The sequence below is a fragment of the Delphinapterus leucas genome, chromosome 1 (genome assembly GCF_059928025.1).
Source record: "Delphinapterus leucas isolate spDelLeu-1000000601 "Yukka" chromosome 1, BTC_Dleu_Yukka2, whole genome shotgun sequence".
In the NCBI taxonomy this organism is placed as follows: Eukaryota; Metazoa; Chordata; class Mammalia; order Artiodactyla; family Monodontidae; genus Delphinapterus; species Delphinapterus leucas.
The window spans coordinates 46,054,005-46,080,916 of record NC_143129.1 but is presented as its reverse complement, the minus strand read 5'-3'; the positions used below and the strand labels follow the sequence as shown (position 1 = coordinate 46,080,916).

The 26,912-nt window shown below is 41.6% G+C and overlaps 1 protein-coding gene across 1 annotated transcript; it reads left to right on the top strand.

Moving 5' to 3' along the window:
- The first annotated feature begins 8,469 nt into the window (after positions 1-8,469).
- Positions 8,470-16,141, top strand: SLC30A1 (solute carrier family 30 member 1). The gene is made up of 2 exons (XM_022593441.3): positions 8,470-9,690; positions 11,366-16,141. The coding sequence occupies exons 1-2, from the start codon at positions 9,078-9,080 to the stop codon at positions 12,268-12,270; spliced, it is 1,518 nt and encodes a 505-aa protein (XP_022449149.1). The 5' UTR covers positions 8,470-9,077; the 3' UTR covers positions 12,271-16,141.
- Positions 16,142-26,912: the final 10,771 nt, after the last annotated feature.

The following is a 26,912-nucleotide window of genomic DNA, read 5'->3' as shown; positions in this document are numbered from 1 at the left end:
CTGAGAGGAAACGGCAAAGGCACATTTTGTGATTAATTAATGATAATAACAGCTAAAATGTATTTGGCCCTGTATTAGTTTCCTGCAGATGCCATAAAAATTACCACGAATGCAGTGGTTTAAAACAGAAATTTACTGTCCTGTAGTCTGGAGGCAGAAGTCTGAAATGAAGATGTTGGCAGGTCTGTGCTCCCTTCAGATGCTCTAGAGAAGATTCCTTTCCTGCCTCTTGCAGCTTCTGGTGGCTGTTGCCACTCCTTAGCTATCTTGTTCTCCATCTTCACATGGTCTTCTCTTCTGTCTGTCTCATCAGCCTTACGCATCTCTTGCTAGTACACTTGTCATTGGATTCAAGGCCCACCTGGATAATCCAGGATGTCCTTTTCATCTCAAGATCCTTAATTACATCTGCAAAGGACCCGTTTTCCAAATAAGGGAACTTTCACAGTTTCCAGGAATTAGGACATGGGCATATCTTTTGGGGAGGGGGCCACTATTCAACCCATTACAGGACCTTTCCATGTGCCAGGCATCGTCCTAAGCATCTTATACATATTAACTCATCTATTTCTCAACAACTCAATGAGATAAGTTATTATTTTGGTCCACATAGAGGAAATGGAGCCATGGTCATTAGGTAACTTGCAATCCTTACCTAGGGATAATTTGGTTTGAGTAGCAGGCTTGTGGAAGAGGAGCGAGAGATAAGCTTGGATAGACAAGGTCACATGCAGGATGCCTTAAATACCTAGATAAAATGGCATGCCTTATTCTGTGTTAATGGGCAGCCACTGAGGGTTTTGAGCAAGAGTGTCCTGTGAGCATTTATATATGGGAATATTGATCAGAAAGCATTGCGTTAAATAGATTGGAGGAAGGCGGGAATGGGAGACCTATTAGAAGTGCTCACATAATTGCTCTGAGAGACATGTAGGCCTGGACTGGAGGTCTGGCCACAGAAGCAGAGAGGAATGCTTAATAGCTCATCCTTCTTTTCATCCTAACATGTGGAGCCAGATGGTCTTTTCCATTAGACTTATCTCTTCCATCTTCCTAGGTTCCACATCAGGAGGCAATTGAGAGATAAAACAATCTCCATTTGCCCCAGTTTAGCAGGCACTGGTTTTTCCATTAAAGGATTGCTCTCACATTTGAAGACACCTGAGTAGCGCCTAGAAATGCAATCCCCATAGTTTTGATTGTGGTCACTTTTAAGACAATGGCACTTTGGGGACTGAAAGATGTCTCTCTTGAGTTTAAGAGATGGTCAACTCTGACCTTATGATGGAATAAGCCTTGAAGCCAGTGCAAAGCATAAATAAAGTCAATAACAAGGACTCATGGGAATGGTCTGTAGATGCAGCTACCATGAGACTAGATCTTTGCTCTCTTCTAGAATCAGCAGACAGGCAGAGGGAAGCATCTCTAACCTCACTTCCCACTACTCTTTTTGGTGACTATTGCTGCTCCTGGTGCTGCCTAAATATTAAACACCCCTTATTCATTTTACGTCTTTTAGGCTCCTTACGAGGATTTGATCAGTAATTGATAGGAAAGGCTTTTCATGTTGGATAATGAAAGGTTTGAGTGCAAGAGACCCCCAGTCATACTCTGAGTCCTCAGCCCAACCTATTATTCAGACTTCGGGAGCCATTAATGTTAGTCAGAATAACAAAAATATTTCCAAAAGCTGTCAAGTAATTATTTTTTTCTGACACAGTGAAGGCAAAAACTGAAATGCATATTCACACTTGAAGCTTGATTAATTTTAAGGCGTGCTTTCCTACAAGGATAAGACATTTGATTTCATTAAAAAATTTTAATATAGAAGTGATATCATTTATAACAAAATAAAATTCAAATATGACAGATGAATATAAAATAAAAAGTAAAATCAAAACATTTTAAAGTTTGAGGTTTTTTTTTTTTTGGCATGGGAATAGCTTAACTCCACGGAATAGCCTCCTTCCAAGGTTAAAAACAAAAAGCTTCGGGCTTCCCTGGTGGCGCAGTGGTTGAGAGTCTGCCTGCCGATTCAGGGGACACAGGTTCGTGCCCTGGTCCGGAAAGATCCCACATGCCGCGGTGTGGCTGGGCCCGTGAGCCATGGCCGCTGAGCCTGTGCGTCCGAAGCCTGTGCTCCGCAACGGGAGAGGCCACAACAGTGAGAGGCCAGTGTACCGCAAAAAAACAAAACAAAACAAAAACAAAAAATCTTCTAACATCTTGGTCCTCAAAGTGTGGTCTGGGAAACACCAACATTGGCATCCCCCGGGAGCTTATTGGAAATTCACAATGGCAGGCTCCACGACTGACCTTACTGAATCAGCATTTTAATAAGCCACCCCAGGTGAGGGGTCAGTATTTTCCCTAATGTTAGTCCTTTGGAAGGCATCCCAGCTGTTAAAGAAATTGAAAGTAAGACGTACATAAAAGCAGTAGGCAAAACAATGAGTAATTCACTCTACAGAGTTATGTGTGATCAGGACCCAATTTTGGAACACACCACTAGAGAATCAGATTTTGGAGTGACCTGTTAAAGAGGTGTCACTCACAAGTAGGCCACCTCCCCTTAGTCCTTATAGTAATTACAAATTAATAAGAAAATCATAGAACCAGAGACCTTTAAAACTGAGATGAATGATAGATTTGTAGTAGTGCATGTGAGGTCTGGAGCCTCAAACTGAGTTTGTTTCTCCCAAATTTGGGTATGAAGTTAAAAACAAACACGCTGCTGGTGCGATTAGGGCCTCAAAAGCAGTGGGACCTTGAGCAACTTTCTTCATTTCTTGGAGTCTCAGCCCATAATCTGTAGAATCTGCCCTGCAAACTTTATAGGGTCATCAAGCCCCTTAAATAAGGGATGTGGAAGTACTCTGAAAACTATGAGAACCTAGAATGTTGCCGTGGTGGGTTTCAAGGGTGGGTCCTAGCTTCATTCAATTAATTGCACCTTGTATGAGATAATATCACAGCAAAATGGTGGTAGCCTGCTTGAAGTAAAGAAAACAATGAGGTAATTAATAAGATTGTGTCACAGTGTTTTCTACACTGTCTAGAAGAAAAGGGTTCTCTGATTCTCATGTTCCAGTCCAGACAGGGAGCCATGGATATTCAATAAGGATCTGTTGAATGAATACACGAATTACTAAGCTTGAGAAAGGTAATTTATCAACATTCATTCATTCATTCAACAAACACTTACTGAGCCAGGCTGGCTGGGGATAGATACAATAATGAACAAAAGCACACACTGCCCTTGCCCACATGGAGCTTACAGCCTAATCAGATACTCAAATGGATAAATGTAAATTGCATCCTTGCTCTGTGTGGCAAAAGATCAGGACCAGAAGCCAAGACAACTTGTACTAGAGTGATTTGACCCAGTCAGAGGGCTTACAGAAAACTTCCCTGAGGAATTGGCCCTTAAGCTGAGAGCTGAAGGATGAGCAAGAACTAAGGTGGGGAAGAAGGGAGGGAAGAGTCCCAGGCAGAGGGAACAGTGTGTGCACAGCTGTTTTCGCAGGAGGGAGCACGCAAAGGCACAGTGATCAGAAAGGCCAGGCCTGTTAGGTGCAGTGATGGGATGAGGCTGGGGAGGGCAGCTAGGGCCAGACCATACCCAGCCCCGTGCATTTGAGTTTGGCTTGTCTCCTCAGAGCACTGGGAAGCCACGGAGGGATTGCAGCTGTGATGGTGGTGGTGGTGGTGGTGGAGGAGGATGTGTATTTTGAAATGATCAGATCTGGCAGCAAAATGGAGTGTTTTGAAATGATCAGATCTGGCAGGATCAGATCTTTTTGAAAAGATCACTCTGGCAGTAAAATGGAGAGTAACTCAAACACAGGAGGGCAGAGTGTATGTGCAGAGACAGGCAGGAGACTCTAACAGCTCAGGAGAGAGAAACGCTCCCTTCCGTGGAAGATCCAACTCCTCTGGCCTAGTTCTCTGCTCCCCATACAACCCTGCTTCTGAGAGGCCCTGCCCGCAAGAGAGAGGCAGGCTCTGTGCAATGAGCTCTCCCCTCTAAGACAAAGTGAATGAAGGGGGGGTTATGGCCAGCAAATTAGTCCATTTTGAGTCCGTGTGAATCAGTTTACCCTAGGTAAAATGATAAAAATGTGGTGTCTGAATCTGCAAGTTAAAAATTTCAGCCCTGGATTCATGGTGACCCCAGGTACAGGTGGCCTGAAAGCCCCCCACTCCCACCCACCGTGAGAGTATCAGGCAGGCAGTAACATCTCCTTTACTCACATCTTAACTCCAGTGAAGTGGCCATCTCTCAGAATGCCTCACTAAAAAGATGGGAGAAGTGAGGCCTAGAGAGTTTTAAGTAACTTGTCCAAAGTCAGTAATTTTTTTTTTTTTTTTTTTGCGGTACACGGGCCTCTCACTGTTGTGGCCTCTCCCGTTGCGGAGCACAGGCTCCGGACGCGCAGGCTCAGCGGCCATGGCTCACAGGCCCAGCTGCTCCGCGGCATGTGGGATCTTCCCAGACCGGGGCACGAACCCGTGTCCCCTGCATCGGCAGGCGGACTCTCAACCACTGCGCCACCAGGGAAGCCCCAAAGTCAGTAATTTTTAACGAACAGTTCCCTGAACTTTCTAAAACTCATTAGGCGTGTAATACTTTCAAAATAGTTTACTGGTCAACATCATCTTTATAGATAAGTAATGGACAGAGTCATAGAAACACGTTTTAAATTAAATTATATTTTTTTAAAACTTCTGTACCTTGAATTTTAATTACAATCTCCAGCTCCTAGAGTAGAAGGGCTAAAGAAAGAATGGGCAGTCAGCCTAAACCTTAAAACTGACTAACTGTGCCTTCCACAATTTCTGGTATTACATAACACTGCACCCAAAAAATTCACAAATGCTTTTAACAAGCCTTTCTGTATAGGTGTCAGGGCCTTTATTTCTAGATTTAATTTCCAGGCATGACCGGAGATCTTGGATCCAGTTTTCAGTCTCTAAGAAAAATGAGTTTTCCTTTGTTATTCACTCTTACCTGCCATTCTTTAGCTTAACCAACAAATACAGAAAGCTCAGTGCTTCTCCTGGGTCTCTCACTGTACATTCTACTCCCTACCCTGTTCCTGTTTCTCCTTTGCTTCCGAGTAGGGTTTCCTGCTCTGACCCTTTCTTTCATATGGTTTCCCTTATACCTCCGAGCCCTTTTGTGATGTTTCTGGGCTTTATTACTACACTGTTACTTGTTTATTCTTTTTTCTACTGCCTGTTCCCTCAGGAAGCAGCTAAAAATTCAAGCCTTGGCCCTCATGTTGTTGCTAGAGATTTTAGTTTATATTTGTAATAATTATTCAATACATTCCAAAACAAAACAAACAGATCTGATTTCCTCATCATTTCTGCCTCAAGATTGAACATTAGAAGTGATTTGCCATCAACCAAAGTCAGATGTAATCTGGTTTTCACATGTTTTTCTTCATCTGTTTGTCGACGGTACGCTTCATACACTCATGATTTTTAAAAACCAAGATTCAGAGGTGTGTCTGTGCTTAGCAGTTTTTGTTTGTTTTTTACAGGAATCCTTTTAAACCTACACTTTGGGTTGATAACGTGTAGGCTAGATCCTTGAGCTAGGAAGCTCCAATTTGGAGGAGCTCGGCGTTGCTAGAGCAGGGAGAGGTCTTAGAGGGCTCTGAAATTGCAAAGTTTGTGTTAAACATTTGACGTTCACTCAAACTGGCAGTCTTTTTCCAAAAGAAGCATTATTTTCTCATCTTTAAAGTATGCTGAGTTTAGTCAGTTTGGAAGCCAAGCAAATTGTCAGGAGAGTTCTCAAGAATTAGGAAGAAACAGCCAAGCCATCTTACTCATCCTGGGGCCACAACTTCCAGGGGTGGTGGTGAATAATGGTATGGTTTCTCTTCATTTTAACCCCCTTCTGGCTGTGTTAACGCTATGCTAGGATGACCAGCTGAAAAAGGACAAATTTGAGTCAAGCTACTGAAGTATTTTGACTACACTATGCTGGGTGGGGGGAAGAAAAGTTTATTTGACTGAAATGTTTTGCTGTTATATAAATGATATTACTCTTTCTGGAATGCATGATTATGACTTTTTCCAACGTGGAAAATGTACCTCTGACACCCCTCCCCCCTTCTAGGTTATGAGAGTATAAAGCACATTGTCTGGGAAGTGGCTTACAAGAGGAAAAAAAAAAAAAGACGCTGCACAAAGCAGGTTCTCATAAGTGACTACTGAGTTGAATTGAACCTAAGAGCCTGCTTTTATGTGAGTCTAAACATCTCCCAATTCAGTCCACTTTGTTTTTGAAAGGATTGCTACCTTGTTTGCTGAGAATCTTTGCCTTCTACATCTCCTTATTGATTACTCTTTGGGCATTAAGCTCTCACACTTGGAGGAATCTTTTCTTCCCCGCCTTGGCCACCCCGCAAGCGGCTTGAGGGATCTCAGTTCCCCTGACCAGGAATTGAACGCGGGCCACAGCAGTGAAAGCACTGAATCCTAACCACTAGACCACAAGGGAACTCCATAAAGGAATCTATTTTTTTTAAATAAAGGGACACAGCCCCTCCCAATAGGAGGCAAAATGGTCTTCCAACTGCCTCCTGGCCATTTCCATAGGATATCTTGACCCAAACGTGGCTCCCCAATTTCTATATAGGAGCAGCTGGTTAGAAGGAGGTTTGAAGCTGTGTTTACATACATGAGCACACAAACATCAATTGTCTACACCAAAGGAGAGGAGATTATGGAAGTCCCCAATCCCATCTCCCCATTCCTTAGAGCTGCCACCATCCAGACTTCAAATTCAGCACCTTAAAAACAGGCCCAGTATTTTCCCCTTAAAATCAGCTCCTTGCACCCCCTTCCCAACTTCTTCACCTGTTTAAAGCAATATTTTCCTTGTCAAGTTAAAAACTATCTTTGTTAAATTCTCCTCATCAGCTTTCACTCTCCCAATATCCCGTTAATCAAGTCCTAGCAATTCTTCCATAATAAATGTCTCAGAAATTTTCCTCCATTCTTTCTATTCCAGAAGAACAGAAATAGATGAGGATCTGGCTCTCTAGTCTGGGTGGGGAGATAAGAAACACACCATACACAAGTGAGAAATCTTTTATAGAAATAATAAAAATATTTTTTTAAATGAAAAAACATGCCCCCAAACAAGACTTATTTAACAGACCCCGAGGCACTGGCTAGCACTACCTTTGTCTTCCAGCAGTCCAGAGCAATTCCAGGTCCTTCCTGCTGTTCAGGGGCTGTGGTGAGGCCTTTGGGAGTCCAGATCAGGCCACTCTGAGTCCAGCCATCTCTCCACTTATGAAGCAGGAAGGCTTCACTTTCAAATTAGCTAATCTCCACTCATAGCACAGCACATATGTATCCAATCTAAACTAGTGTTGGCACAATTAGGAGTATTTCATAGTAATTTAAATTTTTATATGTTTATATTTTACCTTCACCTGGACAGAAGCTCATTCTTCTGTATTCTTACTGCTCCTCCCCTTCCCCATGGCAACCGACACAGGGTTCTGCTGTTTCTAGCCTATAAATAAAATGTTAAGTCATAGAGCCTTAGAATTTTAAAGTCAGGAGGAATCTTAAGAGTTCCTCTTGTCCAATCCTATAGATGAAGAAACAGGTCTAGAGAGATCGGTTGACTGGCCCAAAGTCACACAGCTGGCTAGCGGCAAAGCAAGGACCAGAACCCAGGTTTCTGTACCCTAAATGGTCCTTAAATAATCAGTGACAGAAATATCGTACTTCACACAAGCTCTCCTGGGGATGGTGGTGATAGGGGTGATTTGCTTTATTGAAACATTTACAAAGATTCCGTTCATCCCCTCGCAGGACCGCCCTGAACTAACTCTTCAGCTAGGTGCTGAGCAGAGTCACAAGTTACGTGCTGCATTTGTTTACGAGTCTGTCTGCTTAATCTCGGTTCTCCGGACAGGAGCGCCCACCCGAGGGCCCCGAACACAAGGGCTCCCCCTCCCGGACCCTCCCAGGCTGCCGTCTGTCACAGAGTGGCCGCGCGGCCCGCCCCACGTGGACCCGGCTCGGAGGATCAAAGTCTGTTTGCTGCCCGGCAGGGGGCTGCGAGAAGCCGCAGCCCCAGAGCAAAAGCCCCGCCACGCCTGGGGGACCCCTCCTGCCCCGCCCTGTCCCTCCCCCTCCTGCTGCACGCGGCCCGTGCCCCCTTCCCTCCCCCACGACGTCCATCGCTGCACCCGGCCGCGGCCCCCAGCCCACGCCCGGCTCCTGAAGGGAAAGGCCCCGCCCCCCGTCTGTTGGCGCCGTGACACCGCCCCCTCCTGCCCCGCCGAGCCTCCATCCAATAGTGAGCGCTGATGGGCGGGGCGCGACAGCTGTCGTGAGGGGATCCTGGCCAATGGGGAAGCGTGCCGGGCCTGGTGGGCGGGACGGCGAGGCCTTGTCACGTTCGGGTCCGTGTGAAAACGGGGGTTCCGAGTGCAAAGCAAAGTTTTTTTGTAAACCGTCTGCAAAGGCGGGGGGGCGAAGAAGGCGCCCGATACCGGGCCGAGTGCAGCTGCTGTGGCCGCCGCCTCTTTAGCTCTTCAGGCGTTGGCTCCTTGGTCCGAGCGACCCCGGAGGGAGACCAGCGAGGGGAAGACCTGCGCGGAGAGCCCGCAGATGCTTGGAGCCTTTGCAGCGCGGAGCTGCTGGTCGCCCGCCCCCGCCGCTCGCCTGCTCCTGCTCCGGCTCTCGGTCCGCGGGCTCCGGGAGCCCCAGCTCCGCGCCGCCGCCGCCCGCTCTAGGTGTGGGGGCTACTGGGGCTGAGCCGGGCCTCCGCGCCGGCTCCGAGGACGGACGCCTGAGGAGCAGCGCGCCGCCGGCCCGCCGGGGACGCCCGCAGGCGCGGGGGCTCGGCGGCTTGACCCCGGGCTCGCCCCTGTCCGGCCGCCGAGGCCCCACGGCAGACTCCCGAGCGGCCCGGCTCGGGCGGTGAGAGCCCCGCGCCGCCCTCCATCCGTCGCCGGGTCGCCGGCCCTCGGCGCCTCGCCGCCGCCGCCCCACGAGTGTCCGGGCCGCGCTCGGCGGGCTCCTGAGCCGCAGCCATGGGGTGCTGGGGTCGGAACCGGGGCCGGCTGCTGTGCATGCTGATGCTGACCTTCATGTTCATGGTCCTGGAGGTGGTGGTGAGCCGGGTGACTTCGTCGCTGGCGATGCTCTCCGACTCCTTCCACATGCTGTCGGATGTGTTGGCGCTGGTGGTGGCGCTGGTGGCCGAGCGCTTCGCCCAGCGGACCCACGCCACCCAGAAGAACACCTTCGGCTGGATCCGGGCCGAAGTGATGGGGGCTCTGGTGAACGCCATCTTCCTGACCGGCCTCTGCTTCGCCATCCTGCTGGAGGCCATCGAGCGCTTCCTCGAGCCGCACGAGATGCAGCAGCCGCTGGTGGTCCTCGGGGTCGGCGTGGCGGGGCTGGTGGTCAACGTGCTGGGGCTCTGCCTCTTCCACCATCATAGCGGCTTCGGCAACGACTCCGGCCACGGGCACTCGCACGGGGGGCACAGCCACGGCCTCCCCAAGGGGGGCCGCGGCAAGAGCACCCGCACCGGGGGTAGCGACAACAGGGCCCCAGGTGAGCAGGGTCCCGACCAGGAGGAGACCAACATCCTGGTGGCCAATAGCAGCAACTCCAACGGGCTGAAACTGGACCGGACAGGTGAGCAGAGAAAGTCGCCGCCGCAGGTGGTTGGCATTGGGGAGCCCAGACCCCGGGATGGCCCCGGGCAGGATGGCCAGCACGCCCCCTGGTGTCCGAGCCGACCGCGCCGCGCCACCTACCTGGCCACTCCTTCCCGCTCCGGCACTCACACCCCGCCTCGCCCGGAGGACGCGGCCCCCCTTTCAGCCCGGTGTCAGGAGCCGGGGGAGCGCGTCTGGGAGTGTAGGTGGGCACCGTGGTGGTGAGAGCGGGCAAAAGGTCAGGAGGTGACCGTCAGCCCGCTGCGGTCCGCAACCGCACTTAACAGTCTTTACAGGCTGTCGTTTCAAGAGGCTGTCTGATTTTGGCGTTAGCAGGATCAAAAAATGCTTATTTCTTGGGCCTATTGGGAAACGGAGAGAATCCCCACTTGGTCCTTAGTTGTTGGCTGTTAGGAACCTTGCTCTGCCCAAGTAGTTCTTATGCCCTTCAAACAAGTTTCTTAATACTGTATTCGGGGCTATCTAGTGATTGACTTTCCTGAGCTCAAAACCCTCGTTAAAGGTTTCTATCATGAGCAGCAATGTATGTTTCAGTTAATTTTCTAAAATCTAAACCTAATCCTGAAAATCCTAGACTTAGAACCTGTATGGGCATGTTTAACATTTCACTTAGGATTTTTCATAATCGTACTAAGATAAAAGCGATGGTAATTTATTCATCTTATTTTTTTTAATGGATAGTTTTCATTCTAAACATTAAGCTTGCTTGAAGGAAATTGGGAAGTGAATGTTGAAAGAAAGGAGACGGGAAAAGGAATCAACCTAATGCCCTACTACCCAAGCTCAGTGATGTTAACAATTTGTTGTATTTCCTTCCACTTTTTTCCATTTACATCTATTTACCTAGTTGTATGATACCACATAGACAGTTTTCCTCTTTCCTGAATGCAGAATATCATGTTAATGAAATTCAAGTTGTACATTGAAAATGTTTAATAAACAATTGAATTTCCTCTCACTCCCACTCTGCCAGGTGTTATTCCAAAGAATATTAAGCTGCTCTGATGTGTATAATTCCTTTAAAGGATCCGTACGTTTGGTTTAGGAGCTAGTAGGGTAGATAGTGATCATTTAGTTTCAACTTTTTCCTGAAGTTTCTGTGATTGCTGATAGGTTTATAGTGTTGATTTGTCAGTTTCTAAACCTCTTCTATCAAGAGACTGTATCATTTATATAAATGATAAAAGTTTAAAAGTTAACACCTTAATGACTACGAAAAGTGACTAGACCTCTGCGTCAGGTCAGCCATTTGTATTAGACTTATCCATGGTTGCATTTAATTTTGGGTGATAGTGTTCAATTTTGTTTTCTTTTTGGTGTATGCCAAAAAGTATAGGAGAATGTTCACAGGACCCCACCCCCACAGAAAAGGTGAACTTTATTTGGAGGTGGGAAGGTAGGAGGGTGGTTAGGAGTATGGGGAAGCAATATCATCTTAATGACTGAATTTAGCCCTGGCCATTATGTCCTGGCTTGTTCCCAGAATGTCAGTTTATATTAAATCACTCTGAGCACATTTCTTATTATGTTTTATGAAAAATTTTCACTTCTATCACTTACATGGAATTAGGCAAGAATGTTTATATAAACACTTCAGATGTGTTTGATACAGAATTTTTATTTCTTTGTAGATCCAGAGAAGTCCAGAAATGATGCAATGGAAGTACAAGTGAATGGGAATCTTATCAGAGAATCTGACCAGGTGGAATTGGAAGATGAAGATGATAAGGCTGGACAGCTTAACATGCGTGGAGTTTTTCTGCATGTCTTTGGAGATGCTTTGGGTTCAGTGATTGTAGTAGTAAATGCCTTAGTCTTTTACTTTTCTTGGGAAGGTTGTCCTGAAGGGGAGATGTGTGTGAACCCATGTACCCCTGACCCCTGCAAAGCATTTGTAGAATTAATTAATAGTACTCATGCAACAGTTTATGAGGCTGGTCCTTGCTGGGTGCTATATTTAGATCCAACTCTTTGTATTGTAATGGTTTGTATACTTCTTTACACAACTTATCCATTACTTAAGGAGTCTGCTCTTATTCTTCTCCAAACTGTTCCTAAACAAATTGATATCAAAAATTTGATAAAAGAACTTCGAGATGTTGAAGGAGTTGAGGAAGTTCATGAATTACATGTTTGGCAACTTGCTGGAAGCAGAATCATTGCCACTGCTCACATAAAATGTGAAGACCCGACATCATACATGCAGGTGGCTAAGATCATTAAAGACGTTTTCCATAATCACGGAATTCATGCTACTACCATTCAGCCTGAATTTGCTAGTGTAGGCTCTAAGTCAAGCGTAGTCCCATGTGAACTTGCCTGCAGAACTCAGTGTGCTTTGAAGCAATGTTGTGGGACACGGCCACAAGCCCAATCTGGAAAGGATGCAGAAAAGGCCCCAGCAGTTAGCATTTCTTGTTTAGAACTTAGTGACAATCTAGAGAAGCAGCCCAGGAGGACTAAAGTTGAAAACATCCCTGCTGTTGTGATAGAGATTAAAAAAATGCCAAACAAACAACCTGAATCATCTTTGTGAGTCTTGGAAAAGATGTGATATTTGACTTTTGCTTTAAACTGCAAGAGGAAAAAGACTCCATTGAAATTCTCTGTTTGCCAAGTAGTGTAATTGAAGTCCTTGTCTGGTCACACAGTTTAATTCTATTTTTGTAAGAACATAATGGGACTGCTTAACAGAGTTCTATATTACAACTTCGTGATTATTAGTGCAGAGTACAGCTATGCTGTAACAGTTTTGGAAAGCCAGTTTTAACACTATGTTACATTTTTGTTTAAAGTAAGTATAAACCTTATATAACATAATGACATTTGATTTCCAGTTTTTCCATGGTAAAAAATTAATTAGGGGGATAAATAAATTAAAATTGTTACTGGAATTTCTCTGCTTTTCTTTTCCCCCAGTGTTATATTTTGTTTATTAGAATTATAAATGCTGGAACTTTAAAAATCATCAACAGGTTTGTTTCTTTTGACATTTTATGTAATATTTACTTGCCCTTTGAGATCATTGCATAGCATAATGGCAACATATTTTAAGAATGACTCACGAAAATTATGAGGAAAAGTTCCTTTTTTTCTTCACATGGGGGTATTTATGATACTGAAGATCAGTTACTATTCTGTATCTTATATTGCTGAGTATTATTCTAACAAATAGTGAAATAATTAACAAATTGAACTGTAGTGTACATATAATAGGCCATATGGGGAGTAAGAGCAGGGAAGAAAGTTTACCAAATTAAATATTTAGATTCTTGTATGTTAATATTCAGACTACATTTCTAAATTATTCTGAGAATTTTAACCTTTTTTTTTAAAAAAAAAAAAAAAAAACATGGTCTAAAACATGGACATGTTCACCAGCATTACTTTCTTTGAAAGATTGGCATTGGGAACATTGAGTTGAAAGTTTACTCATAAAATATATACAGTAAATATTTTTAAGGACATTAAATTTAATCTAATAACTACATGTTAAATGAAAGCTTATTAATCTAATCTTTTAAATTGTGGGTTTTAAAAATAACTTCAGAGTTAGTCACTTCACAGTGACCAATCATGAACGGATTCAACAGAGCTTTTTGAGCCCAACCAGCAATGCCTGTGCTCTGCCAAGAGCCATTGACTTGGGAGAAAAAAGGAATCTGAAGGTTAATGCAGTTTGGATATTAAATTCTCAAAAAGCAAAGTTAGTTAAGGCACAATTAATAATTGAGATTCTGTAAGTCATTCTGTCTTGACATTGCTCAGATCTTCCAATAGTAGCTTATTTTGCAAGATGCCATAATATCTACACAGGAAATTGTTCTTAGCTATTTCATTGTTGGTATGGATTCCAAATCCATACACAAATATTATTTAAGGGTATTTAAGTTATATTTTTCTTGATAGGGAGGGGTTATGCTTTGTGAAGAAACTAGATTTTTGTCCTCAAAAGGATGGATATTAATATCAGTTATCATGTATAGCTCTATTTTTCTAGAAACGAGGTATCCTGACTACTTTAGTAACTTTTATAGCTGACTACTTTTGGGATGGCTACCTTTTGGGATTTGAAATAATTCATTATCTAATGGGTCTTAAGATGAAAATGGTGGCATTTGACAGTTAACTTTTTAAAGGGATGATCTTTTGTGGTAGATGGTGTGTTTTTTTCCTAGTGTAAGCCTATTGCTGGCAATGGGCCTATTTAAGAACACCCGATTTTTCCAATGAGAATGAGGTAATTTTAGGAACACAGTTTGTAAGTTCACATTTGCTATAATGGGCCAAAACCATAACCTGCCAATTTGCAATACATCTTTATTATTTAATACTTTTCTCTGATATTGTGTATTTCAATTCCTAAACTGGTAGTTACTTTGAATTTTGCAAACATTTTTTTTAAACATGAAATTGGGGAGTCTCATGGGTGAACAAGAGAAAGCTTCAAACTGTATCATGTACATTCCTGATTTAACACTTTACAAAACCATTTTTTGAAGATCTCAAAACAGTTTATGTTATAGAAACATGTCAGTAATGATACAAAAGGATAACTGGTAAAATATATTACATTCAATGAGGTTTTCTTTACAGTGCTCTGTTGGGTCTATTTCTTAAAGGTTGTGTAATGCATAAGACATCGACTGAAAGAGGATTTTTTTAAATGGTGTATAAGCATGGGACAAGGGCTTTTTTTTTTCCATAAGTGCTTTGAAAGTAACAGCCTTTAGATTTCAGTTATTTCACTTTTGATAATTTTAAGTAGCTCATATGTAACAAAGTGGTACCATAGGATTCTCTTTTTTCAAAGGACTTTTGTCATAATAGCAAAATCAGTGGGCACTGACTCACCTTTTGAGTTTTAGCAGAGAATTATTTATTTCTTTACAATGCACTTTCTAACCCATTTTTAGCTATATTAGCATTATCTTTTTTAAAAATGCTTTTATATTTAAATATTGTGGGATTTAAGTGTCTTTTCCAAAATAGCTTATTCCTTCCTGCAAGAAAATGAGGGAAATACCATGAATTATTAGGAGACTTAAACCCAATATTTAAATGCTGTTTTATAACACTGCATCAGTTTTAGGAGGTGCATCTCGCCTGCTGGCTCTTTTATATTTGAGCAAGATCAGTGTATTTAGAATATGTGTTTAGAAATGTGTCTGTTGTCTCAATTTAGTAAGAAGGAGGTGCTACATGTGCCTGAATTAAAATCAACCCAGACATTTTTTCCAAGCCAAATGCCGCCTTAGTGATGAGAGAGATTTAATTCTCCATTGTCACATTTTAGTTTATATGATTTTTTAATAAGGTTTCTTTTTGAAGAGCATCTGCACTATAAAAGTATGGACTAGAACCTAAAAGAATAGTCAAAAACTCACAAACACTTTGCTGTATGTATTTTAACATTTTAGAAAACAATATATTTGAATAACTAAGGTGTGTAATTTGAACAGGAAAGATTTCCATCAAGAGCACCTTGGAAAATCACAACAGGTAGAAGACTATGTTAATATGTTTGTATCTTGGTAACATCCTCAGTTAATTTTGAATTTTTGAAAGTTTTGAGGGAAAAGTCCTATGGAATCTAATGTGAAGTATTTAGTAGGCTAACTGGTATTGAGTTGAAGCTTTTTACTGTTTTTAAGCAGATATCATTTGATGAAATGTCATTTACCTGCTGTCCTAAGATGTTCATACATACGCAAATAAGGAGAAGAATCCTACCATATAGAAATATTTATTTTAATAGAGTTTCATTTAAGTCATAAAACAGTGTTAAAACTCTTGGGAAGGTGGAGGGTTTCTCGTTTTTTAAATTGAAACTGTCATACAGTGTTGGACCATCTGAAATGGGAATTGTAACAGCACTATTTTGATGTAGCTCTACCAATATTATGTGACAATGCTATTTAGTTTTACTAACAAGCTCTGGAATACTTAGCAGTCATTTTCACTGGCACAAGAGCTTTTTGTATGTCATTCAATTTAAACTTTTAAACCAAAAACTTTATGGTTTAGTGTCTTTGGCAAAAAGATGCTGAAGGGAATGTAACATACAATTAATATGTGGTTATATATAAAAAGACACAAAAAATTGCCATGTTATGGTTCTGCCTTGAAACAGCACAATGAAGTGTATCAGTGTATTCTGTGATTCTTTATAAAACTTACATGTTGTGTTGTTCTGTGTCTGCCATAGGGTGTCCTTTGGGCCAGATGTGGCACAGTTAAATGCAATTATCATCTCATGAAATGCAGATGCAGATAAAATGTCTTTAGTGCTGCAACATTTTACCTAACTTTTGTATGTTTTCTGACTGTGCGTTGTTTCCAAAGCTGTTCCTACCTCACCATGAGGCTTTATGGATTGTTATGTATTATAAATGTTCTTTATGAGACAGACTACTGTGTTTCTTCTCATTTATTAAAAGTTAAGTAGAAAAATAAACTAATTTTAATATCTAGTTCATTGTTCTGTGCATATGGCCTCCCCTTCTGTGCTAAGCTGGGTTATGTAGAAGAGAGTAGGACTTCAGTCACTGAAAGGGAAATTTTAGCTTAACATGTGTTCCTAGTGTGCAGGGTGACCAGGTTACAGGACAGTGGTGTGGAAGAAAACAAATGTGGGTAAAAATTGCCATCGAAATTGAAAGGGTAACAATACAAAGGCTCATTAACAAATATTCAATGGATATGAAATGTTTTTGTTAGAAGCATTAAACTTAAAATTATGTAGTTACAGGTTAACCTGCTCCTTTTGGTACTTGTTATTTTTTTTCTTTAATTTGTAAGCATAGTTACTAACAAGGATTATTGAATATTTTACAATTATATAATCATCTGAAACTATTGACACAAGAGCACATTAATACATGAGTTTGGTTGTATGAGTTCAGGACTGTCATAAATGCAGTCTCATATAAAGAATTTCTTAAAAGAAATTGTACTTCATTTGGGAGATAAACAGTTGAGAAATCAATGGACAATAAATGGCAGTAGATAATTAATAGAATTGATAAAGACAATAGACATTCCAAAAAAGGGATAAAAATCTTTGGACAGGATTTGGGTAGGTTAAAACTGAGAGGGGTAGGGGTTGAGCGGTAAGGGGGTGCAGAGTATAGAGGGTTGAGAGTCCAGAGGTAGGAGATTGTGAAAAACAAGGTTAAAAGTGCCATGTCAACAGATTTGAATTTGGTTTTATAAGAATAGAGGAAACATTCAATTTTTGAGTGGATAAATGAGAAAGTGGAAAGGGTATTGTACAGGATAGATTTGTAACGGGAAGTAGACAAAGAGACCGGAAGACATCCGTTTACTAGGTATTCAATGCTAAGAGCCTGAACTAGTTCCCAAATACACATGCCCACATCTACATATACAGTACAGCAGTCTCTCCTTATCCTTGATTTCGCTTTCTGAGGTTTCAGGTACCCAAAGCCAACCGTGGTCCAAAAATATTAAATGGGAAATTCAGAAACAAGCAATTCAGAAGTTTTGGGGGGTGGTGGTGGGATGAATTAGGAGATTGGGATTGACATATATACACTAATATGTATAAAAAAGATAACTAATAAGAACCTGCTGTATAAAAAATAAAATTCAGGGCTTCCCTGGTGGCGCAGTGGTTGAGAGTCCGCCTTCCGATGCAGGAGACACGGGTTCGTGCCCCGGTCCGGGAAGATCCCACATGCCGCGGAGCGGCTGGGCCCGTGAGCCATGGCCGCTGAGCCTGCGCGTCCGGAGCCTGTGCTCCGCAACGGGAGAAGCCACTACAGTGAGAGGTCCGCGTACCGCAAAAAAAAAAACCCAAAAAACAAACAAAAAAAACACCTCATGTTTTAAATTGGTGCCTTGCTGCCATTCTGAGTAGCATGATGGAATCTCTCACTGTCCTGCTCCATCCTGCCCAGGGATGAGAATCATCCCTCTGTCCAGTGTATCCTAACCATTAGTCACTTAGTAGCCACCTCATCAGATATATCAGATTGACTGTCAAGGTGTCACAGTGCTTGTATACAAGTGTCCCTTAGTTTACTTAATGGCCCCAAAGCGCAAGAGTAGTGATGCTGGCAATCGGGATATGCCAAAGAAAAACTGTAAAGCGCTTCCTTTAAGCGAAAAGGTGAAAGCTCCTAGTGAGTAAAGAAAAAAATCATATGCTGAGGTTGTTAAGATCTACGGTAAGAACAAATCTATCTGAAATGGTGGAGAGAGAAAAATTCGTGCCAGTTTTGCTATTGTACCTTGAACTGCAAAAGTTACAGCCACAGTGCATGAGAAATGCTTAGTTAAAATGGAAAGACATTAAATTTGTGCAGTAAGATATTCTGGGGACTTCCATGGTGGCGCAGTGGTTAAGAATCTGCCTGTCAATACAGGGAACACGGTTCGATCCCTGGTGCGGGAAGATCCCACATGCCGCGGAGCAACTAAGCCCGTGCACCACAACTACCGAGCCTGCGCCCTAGAGACCGCGAGCCACAACTACTGGGCCCGTGTGCCACAACTAGTGAAACCCCACGCCTAGAGCCCGTGCTCCGCAACAAGAGAAGGCACCACAATGAGAAGCCCGTGCACCGCAACGAAGAGTAGCCCCCGCTCTCCGCAACTAGAGAAAGCCCATGCGCAGCAACGAAGACTCAACACAGCCAAAAATTAATTAATTAATTAATTAAAATAAAGAATGCCTTTCTTTCTAAAAAAAAAAAAAAGATATTCTGAGAAAGGGAGAGACACCACATTCACATAACTTTTAATACAGTGTTATAATTGTTCTGTTTTATTGTTAATTTCTTACTGTGCCTAATTTATAAACTTTATCATAAGTATGTATGCACGTGTGTAGGAAAAAGCATAGTATATATATAAGGTTCAGTACTATCTGTGATTTCAGGCAGCCACTGGGGGTCTCGAAATATAACACTACTGTACTATATTTCAATTGATTCCACATTCTTTTTTCATACTTTAACATTTCTAAAATCAGAATGCATCGATACAATCAGTGGTATCTTACCACTGCTTTTGGCCAACTTTTTTTCTTATTGGGATGTATCTTATAATTAATGGTTCAGAAAAGAATTATCAGACAATATGGTCTTTCCAGAAGTACTGCCAACATTTCCTAAAACCTTATTTTATGTACTATGCATTGCACATCTGGATGGGAGCTGTTGCTTTTGAATTAGGTGAAAATACTCTAAGAAAGTCAGTGACAATATTGTTTTTAAAGAAATTCCATAGACATTTCCCAGCCTTCAGAATTGAACATTTTTGCCCCCTCCCCACTATAGCCTATGTAGCCTTTTTTCTCTTAAGTAACATGACACTGTCTTCTTTCCTTTTTAAAAAAAATTTTTGACTGCGCTGCTCTGCGCAGCACGTGGGACCATAGTTCCTCCCACCAGGGATCGAAACCGCGCCCCCTGAATTTGAAGCGCAGACTCTTGACCTCTGGACCTCCAGGGAAGCCCCAGAGTTATCGTCTATCTTTATTTCCTCAGGATCTAGCACAGGGTCTAGCACACTGTAGGCATTCAAAGGTGTTTGAATGAACATTGAAGAATGGCAGGAGTAGAAGAAGATAGAATGGTAACACCATTAATAGCTAAAATATACTGAGCACTTATTATATACCAGCCACATACATTTTCATTTAATCCTTACCAACCGTTAGCCACATTCCATTATTCCCATTTTACAGACAAATGGATATTAAGTACCTTACCCAAAGACATCTAGCTAGTAAGTGATGGAGCCAGAACTGGAATTCAGCAAGAGACCTAGGACGCAGCAAGTAGCTTGCTTTCCCATCACTTTGAACCATCAACACCTTATTTCATAACTAAATTCAGGATGAAGAGTTCTTTTAAATTTTCATCCAACAAGCAGCAATAGATAGGCAAAAGAAATGAGAATAAATGTAGAAGTATTTGATATTTATAAAAAACATCAGGGCTTCCCTGGTGGCGCAGTGGTTGAGGGTCTGCCTGCCGGTGCAGGGGACATGGGTTCGTGCCCCAGTCTGGGAGGATCCCACATGCCGCGGAGCGGCTGGGCCCGTGGGCCATGGCCACTGAGACTGCGCGCCCGGAGCCTGTGCTCCGCAACGGGAGAGGCCACAATAGTGAGAGGCCCACGTACCAAAAAAAAAAAAAAAAAAATCAAAGTAGTCACCAGATGAAAAATCAGAACTTTCTTATGTTATGGCTGTGTCATTCAAATTACATGGGGGAGAGGAATAACAATATTTTTTAGAATTTAGGGTCTCCCTTGGTTTTTTTTTTTTTTTTTAACGGCCATCAGAACAAAGCCTGCTGTCTTTTTTTAAAAATAAATTTATTTATTATATTTATTTTATTTTTGGCTGCATTGGGTCTTCGTTGCTCTGCACGGGCTTTCTACAGTTGTGGCGAGTGGGGGCTAATCTTGGTTGCTGCACGTGGGCTTCTCACTGCGGTGGCTTCTTTTGTTGCGGAGCATGGTCTCTAGGAGCTCAGGCTTCAGTAGTTGTGGCTTGCAGGCTCAGTAGTTGTGGCTTGCGGGCTCCAGAGCGCAGGCTCTGTAGTTGTGGCGCACAGGCTTAGTTGCTCCGCGGCATGAGGGATCTTCCCGGACCAGAGCTCAAACCTGTGTCCCCTGTGTTGGCAGGAGGATTCTCAACTGCTGTGCCACCAGGGAAGTCCCTCTCCCTTGGTTTTAATGTAGCTTTGCAGACAGTGCCAATCATTACACACTAGTTAGCTAAGCTACCACATGTATTGTTTGAGGTAGTACCTTCTTCACCTGGAGCACAAAAACCTATGGCTTACATATACTTTTATGCTGAAAACAGTGGGTATTTTGGGAACTGGAGAGCAGAGGTGATTGAGCTAAATGTGGATGAGGAGACACAGGGAGAGGACCATCTGCTTTTCAACAGAGGTGCTATTAGCATTTGGGTGAGACAATTTATCACAGTACAGAATTGTCCCATGCATTGAGTTTAGCAAACCTGGCCTCCTTCCACACAAATGTCTGTAGACCCTCCCCTTCGCTTGGCTCAATATCAACACACCCCAACTGTTTCAAATGTCTCCTAGGGAGGCCGTATGGCCCAGGGCAACCATGAAAGACTAACCCAGTGGGTACTCCTCCAGTCTTTCCCAAGTGATCCAAATGCTACATCTAGTCTCCTCCTTTTACCCGGATGGTAACATAGATCCTTTGTGTTTTGTTTGAACTTCAGTTCCATCCTTAAGTCCAGGAACCATGCTTCCATACCTACCGGGTCAAATAGAAAGTCTGAAGATTTGATTTCTGAGGCTCGTAGCCATTGATAGGACCAGATAGACAGGAACTCCTCTAACAGGTTAAGAAGATTGTTCTGCTTAAGAAAGCAGTGCAGATGTGTCCAACTAAATTGGTCATGGAAACCCTTCATTATCTCTTGAAGTATAAAGTAAAAATGGATTTCTGGCAATATTCTGGGGTTCAAAAGCAGTACCCTTTATTGAAGTACAAATTTGAATATTCAAATAGAAATTTAGAAGGATTGACCCTAATTTTTCTTTCTTTCTTTCTTTTTTTAAAAAAATATTTATTTATTTGGTTGAGCCCAGTCTTAGTTGTGGCAGGCTGGCTCCTTAGTTGTGGCATGTGAACTCTTAGTTGCATCATGCATGTGGTATCTAGTTCCCTAATCAGGGATCGAACCCAGACCCCCTGCATTGGGAACATGGAATCTTATCCACTACACCACCAGGGAAGTCCCCCTAATTTTTCTTTCTAATGGTGAAAATGTCAAGGACAATTCTAGACAAAATTTATCAGGACTTCTTTTTTTGGAAGCATAGATTTACAGTATTATGTTAGTTTGAAGTATACAACATAGTAATTCAGTATTTTTGCAGATTCTATTCCATTATAGGTTATTACAAGATAATGGATATAATTCCCTGTGTTGTACAGCATAACCTTGTTGCTTATCTATTTTATATATAGTAGTTTGTATCTGTTAATCCCATGACCCTAATTTGTCCTCCCCTCTTCCCTCTTCCTTTTGGTTACCACAAATTTATTTTCTATATCTGTGAGTTTATTTCTGTTTTGTATATACTTTCATTTGTATTATTTTTTAGATTCCACATATAAGTGATATCATATAGTGTTTGTCTTTCTCTGTCTCATTTCACTGAACATAATATTCTCTAGGTCCATCCACTTTGCTGCAAAAGGAAGAATTCATTTTTTATGTCTGAGTAATATTCCATTTTATATATAGAATACGTGATATATATCTATATCACATATTCTTAATCCAGTCATCTGCTGATGGGCACTTGGGCTGCTTCCATGTCTTGCCTATTGTAAATAGTGCTGCAATGAACATTGGGGTGCATGTATAACTGTTTCGAATTAGTGGGTTTGTCTTTTCTGTATATATACCCAGGAGTGGAATTGCTGGATCATATGGTAGTTCTATTTTCAGTTTTCTGGAGACCTCCATACTGTTTTCTATAGTGAGTGCACCAATTTATATTCCCACCGACAGTTTCTGAGGGTTCCCTTTTCTCCACATCCTTTCCAACATTTGTTATTTGTAACTTCTTTCACTGTGTATTTCTCCACTGTATATTCCTGTGTATTTGATGATAGCCATTCTGAGAGGTGTGAGGTGATAGCTCATTATGGTTTTGATTTGCATTTCTCTAATATTAGTAATTAACAATGTTGAGCATCTTTTCACATGCCTGTTAGCCTTCTGTATGTCTTTGGAGAAATGTCTATTTAGGTCTTCTGCCCATTTTCTGATGGGATTTTTTTTTTTGATATTAAGTTGTATGAGCTGTTTGTATATTTTAAACATTAACCCCTTGTCATTTGCATAATTTACAAATATTTTCTCCCATTCTGTAAACTGTCTTTTTGTTTTGTTTATGGTTTCCCTTGCGTAAAAGCTTTTAAGTTTATTTAGGTCCCATTTGTTTATTTTTGCTTTTATTTCTTTTGCTTTAGGAGACTGATCCAAGCAAATATTGCTACAATTTATGTCAAAGAGTATTTTGCCTATGTTTTCTTCTAGGAGTTTTATGGTTTCATTACATTTACATTCTTACATTTAGCTCTTTAAGCCATTTTGAGCTTATTTTTGTAGATGGTGTGAGGGAATGTTCTACATTCATTGTTTAACATGTGGATCTCCAGTTTCTCCAGCACCCCTTGTTGAAAAGACTGTCTTTATGAAGTATCACCTCACACTGGTCAGAATGGCCATCATCAAAAAGTCTGCAAACAAGAAGGACCTCCCTGGTGGCCCAGTGGTTAAGACTCTGCCTGCCAATGCAGGGGACACAGGTTCCATCCCTGGTCCTGGTGTATCCCACATGTGATGGAGCAACTAAGCCCATGCCAACTACTGAGCCAGGGCTCTAGAGCCCGCGAGCCACAACTACTGAAGCCTGCGTGCCTAGAGCCCATGCTCCACAAGAGAAGCCACCGCAATGAGAAGCCCACACACTGCAACAAAGCGTGGCCCCTGCTCGCCACAACTAGAGAGAAAAGTCTGCACGCAGCAAAGAAGACCGAACATAGCCAAAAAATAAATTGAAAAAAAAAGTCTACAAACAGTAAATGCTGGAGAGGGTGTGGAGAAAAGGGAATCCTCCTACACTGTTGGTGGGAATGTAAATTGGTACAACCACTATGGAGAACAGTATGGAGGTTCCTTAAAAAACTAAAAATAGAACTACCATATGATACAGCAATCGCACCTGGGCATATATCTGGAGAAAACCATAATCTGAAAAGATACATGCACCCAAATGTTCACTATTTACAATAGCCAAGACATGGAAACAACCTAAATGTCCATTGACAGAGGAATGGATAAAGAAGACATGGTACAAATATACAATGGAATATTACTCAGTCATAAAAAAGAAAGAAAGAATGACATTTGCAGCAACATGGACTGACCTAGAGATTATCATACTAAGTGAAGTAAGTCAAAGAAAGACAAATATCATATGATATCACTCATATGTGGAATCTAATTGAAAAAAATGATACAAGTGAACTTATTCACAAAACAGAAACACATTTACAGATATTGAAAACAAACTCATGATTACCAGAGGGAAAACATGGAGTGGGGGAATAAATCAGGAGCTTGGGATGAACATACACACACTACTGTATATAAGATAGATAACCAACAAGGACCTACTGTATAGCACAGAGAACCCTACTCAATATTCTGTGATAACCTATATAAGAAAAGAATATAAAAAATGAATATATGTATAACTGAATCACTTTGCTGTACACCTGAAGCTAACATAACATTGTAAATCAAGTACACTCCAATAAAATGAAATTTAAAAAAAGAGAAGACTGTCTTTTCTCCACTGTATATTCCTGCCTCCTTTGTCATAGATTAATTGACTGTAGGTGCTTGGGTTTATTTCTGGGCTCTCTGTCTCCTATGTTACTGATCTATGTGTCTGTCTTTGTGAGAATACCAGACTGTTTTTTGAATTTTATTTTATTTATTTTTTATACAGCAGGTTATTAGTTATCTATTTTATATATATTAGTGTATACATGTCAATCCCAATCTCCCAATTCATCCCACCACCACCACCCCTCCCCCACCACATTGCCCCCTTGGTGTCCATACAGTAGTTCTCTACATTTGTGTCTCTATTTCTGCCCTGCAAACTGGTTCATCTGTACCATTTTTCTAGGTTCCCCATATATGCGTTAATATACGAAATTTGTTTTTCTCTTTCTGACTTACTTCACTCTGTATGACTGTCTCTAGATCCATCCACATCTTTACAAATGACCCAATTTCTTTCCTTTTTATGGCTGAGCAATATTCCATTGTATATATGTACCACAACTTCTTTATCCATTCATCTGTCAATGGGCATTTAGGTTGCTTCCATGAACAGGCTATTGTAAATAGTGCTGCAATGAACATTCGGGTGCATGTGTCTTTTTGAATTATGTTTTTCTCTGGATATATGCCCAGTAGTGGGATTGCTGGGTCATATGGTAATTCTAGTTTTAGTTTTTTAAGGAACCTCCATAGTGGTTGTATCTATTTATATTCCCACCAACAGTGCAAGAGGGTTCCCTTTTCTCCACACCCTCTCCAGCATTTGTTGTTTGTAGATTTTCTGATGATGCCCAATTAACTGGTATGAGGTGATACCTCACTGTAGTTTTGATTTGCTTTTCTCTAATAATTAGTGATGCTGAGCAGCTTTTCATGGGCTTCTTGGCATTGGTATGTCTTCTTTGGAGAAATGTCTGTTTAGGTCTTCTGCCCATTTTTGGATTGGGTTGTTTGCTTTTTCAATATTGAGATGCATGAGCTGTTTATATATTTTGGAGATTAATCCTTTGTCCGTTGATTCATTTGCAAATATTTTCTCCCATTCTGAGGGTTGTCTTTTCATCTTGTTTATGGTTTCCTTTGCTGTGCAAAAGGTTTTAAGTTTCATTAGGTCCCATTTGTTTATTTTTGTTTTTATTTCCATTACTCTAGGAGGTGGATCAAAAAAGATCTTGCTGTGCTTTATGTCAAAGAGTGTTCTTCCTATGTTTTCCTCTAAGAGTTTTATAGTGTTTGGCCTTACATTGAGGTCTTTAATCCACTTTGAGTTTATTTTTGTGTATGGTGTTAGGGAGTGTTTTAATTTCATTCTTTTACATGTAGCTGCCCAGTTTTACCAGCACCACTTATTGAAGGAACTGTCTTTTCTCCATTGTCTATCCTTGTCTCCTTTGTCATAGATTAGTTGACCATAGGTGCATGAGTTTATCTCTGGGCTTTCTATGCTGTTCCATTGATCTATATTTCTGTTTTTGTGCCTGTACTATACTGTCTAGATTACTGTAGCTTTGTAGTATAGTCTGAAGTCAGGGAGTCTGATTGCTCCAGCTCTGTTTTTTTCCCTCAAGACTGCTTTGGCTATTTGGGGTCTTTTGTATCTCCATACAAATTTTAAGAATTTTTGTTCTAGCTCCGTAAAAAATGCCACTGGTGGGCTTCCCTGGTGGTGCAGTTGTTGAGAGTCCACCTGCCGATGTAGGGAACACGGGTTCATGCCCCAGTCCAAGAAGATCCCACATGCCAGGGAGCGGTTGGGCCCGTGAGCCATGGCAGCTGAACCTGTGCATCCGGAGCCTGTGCTCCGCAACAGGAGAGGCCACAACAGTGAGAGGCCCGCGTACTGCAAAAAAAAAAAAAAAAGGCCACTGGTAATTTGATAGGGACTGCCTTGAATCTGTAGATTGCTTTGGGTAGTATAGTCATTTTCACAGTGTTGATTCTTCCAATCCAGAAACATGGTATATCTCTCCATCTGTTTGTGTCATCTTTGATTTCTTTCATAAGTGTCTTATAGTTTTCTGAGTACAGGTCTTTCACTTCCTTAGGTTGGTTTATTCTTGGTATTTTATTCTTTTTGTTGCAATGGTGAATGTGATTGTTTCCTTAATTTCTCTTTCTGATCTTTCGTTGTTAGTGTATAGGAATGCAAGAGATTTCTGTGCATTAATTTTGTATCCTGCAACTTTACCAAGTTCATTGATTAGCTCTAGTAGTTTTCTGGTGGCATCTTTAGGATTTTTTATGTATTGTATCATGTCATCTGCAAACAGTGAGAGTTTTATTTCTTTTCCAATTTGTATTCCTTTTATTTCTCTTTCTTCTCTGGTTGCTGTGGCTAGGACTTCCAAAACTATGTTGAATAATAGTGGCAATAGTGGACATCCTTGTCTTGTTCCTGATCTTAAAGGAAATGCTTTCAGTTTTTCACCATTGAGAAAGATGTTTGTTGTGGGTTTCTTGTATATGACCTTTATTATGTTGAAGTAGGTTCCCCCTATGCCCACTTTCTGGAGAGTTTTTAATATAAATGGATGTTGGATTTTGTCAAAAGCTTTTTCTGGATCTATTGACATGATCATATGGTTTTTATTCTTCAGTTTGTTAATATGGTGTATCACATTGATTGATTTGCGTATATTGAAGAATCCTTGCATCCCTGGGATAAACCTCACTTGATCATGGTATATGATCCCTTTAATGTGTTGTCAGATTCTGTTTGCTAGTATTTTGTTGAGGATTTTTGCATCTATATTCATCAGTGATACTCGTCTGTAATTTTCTTT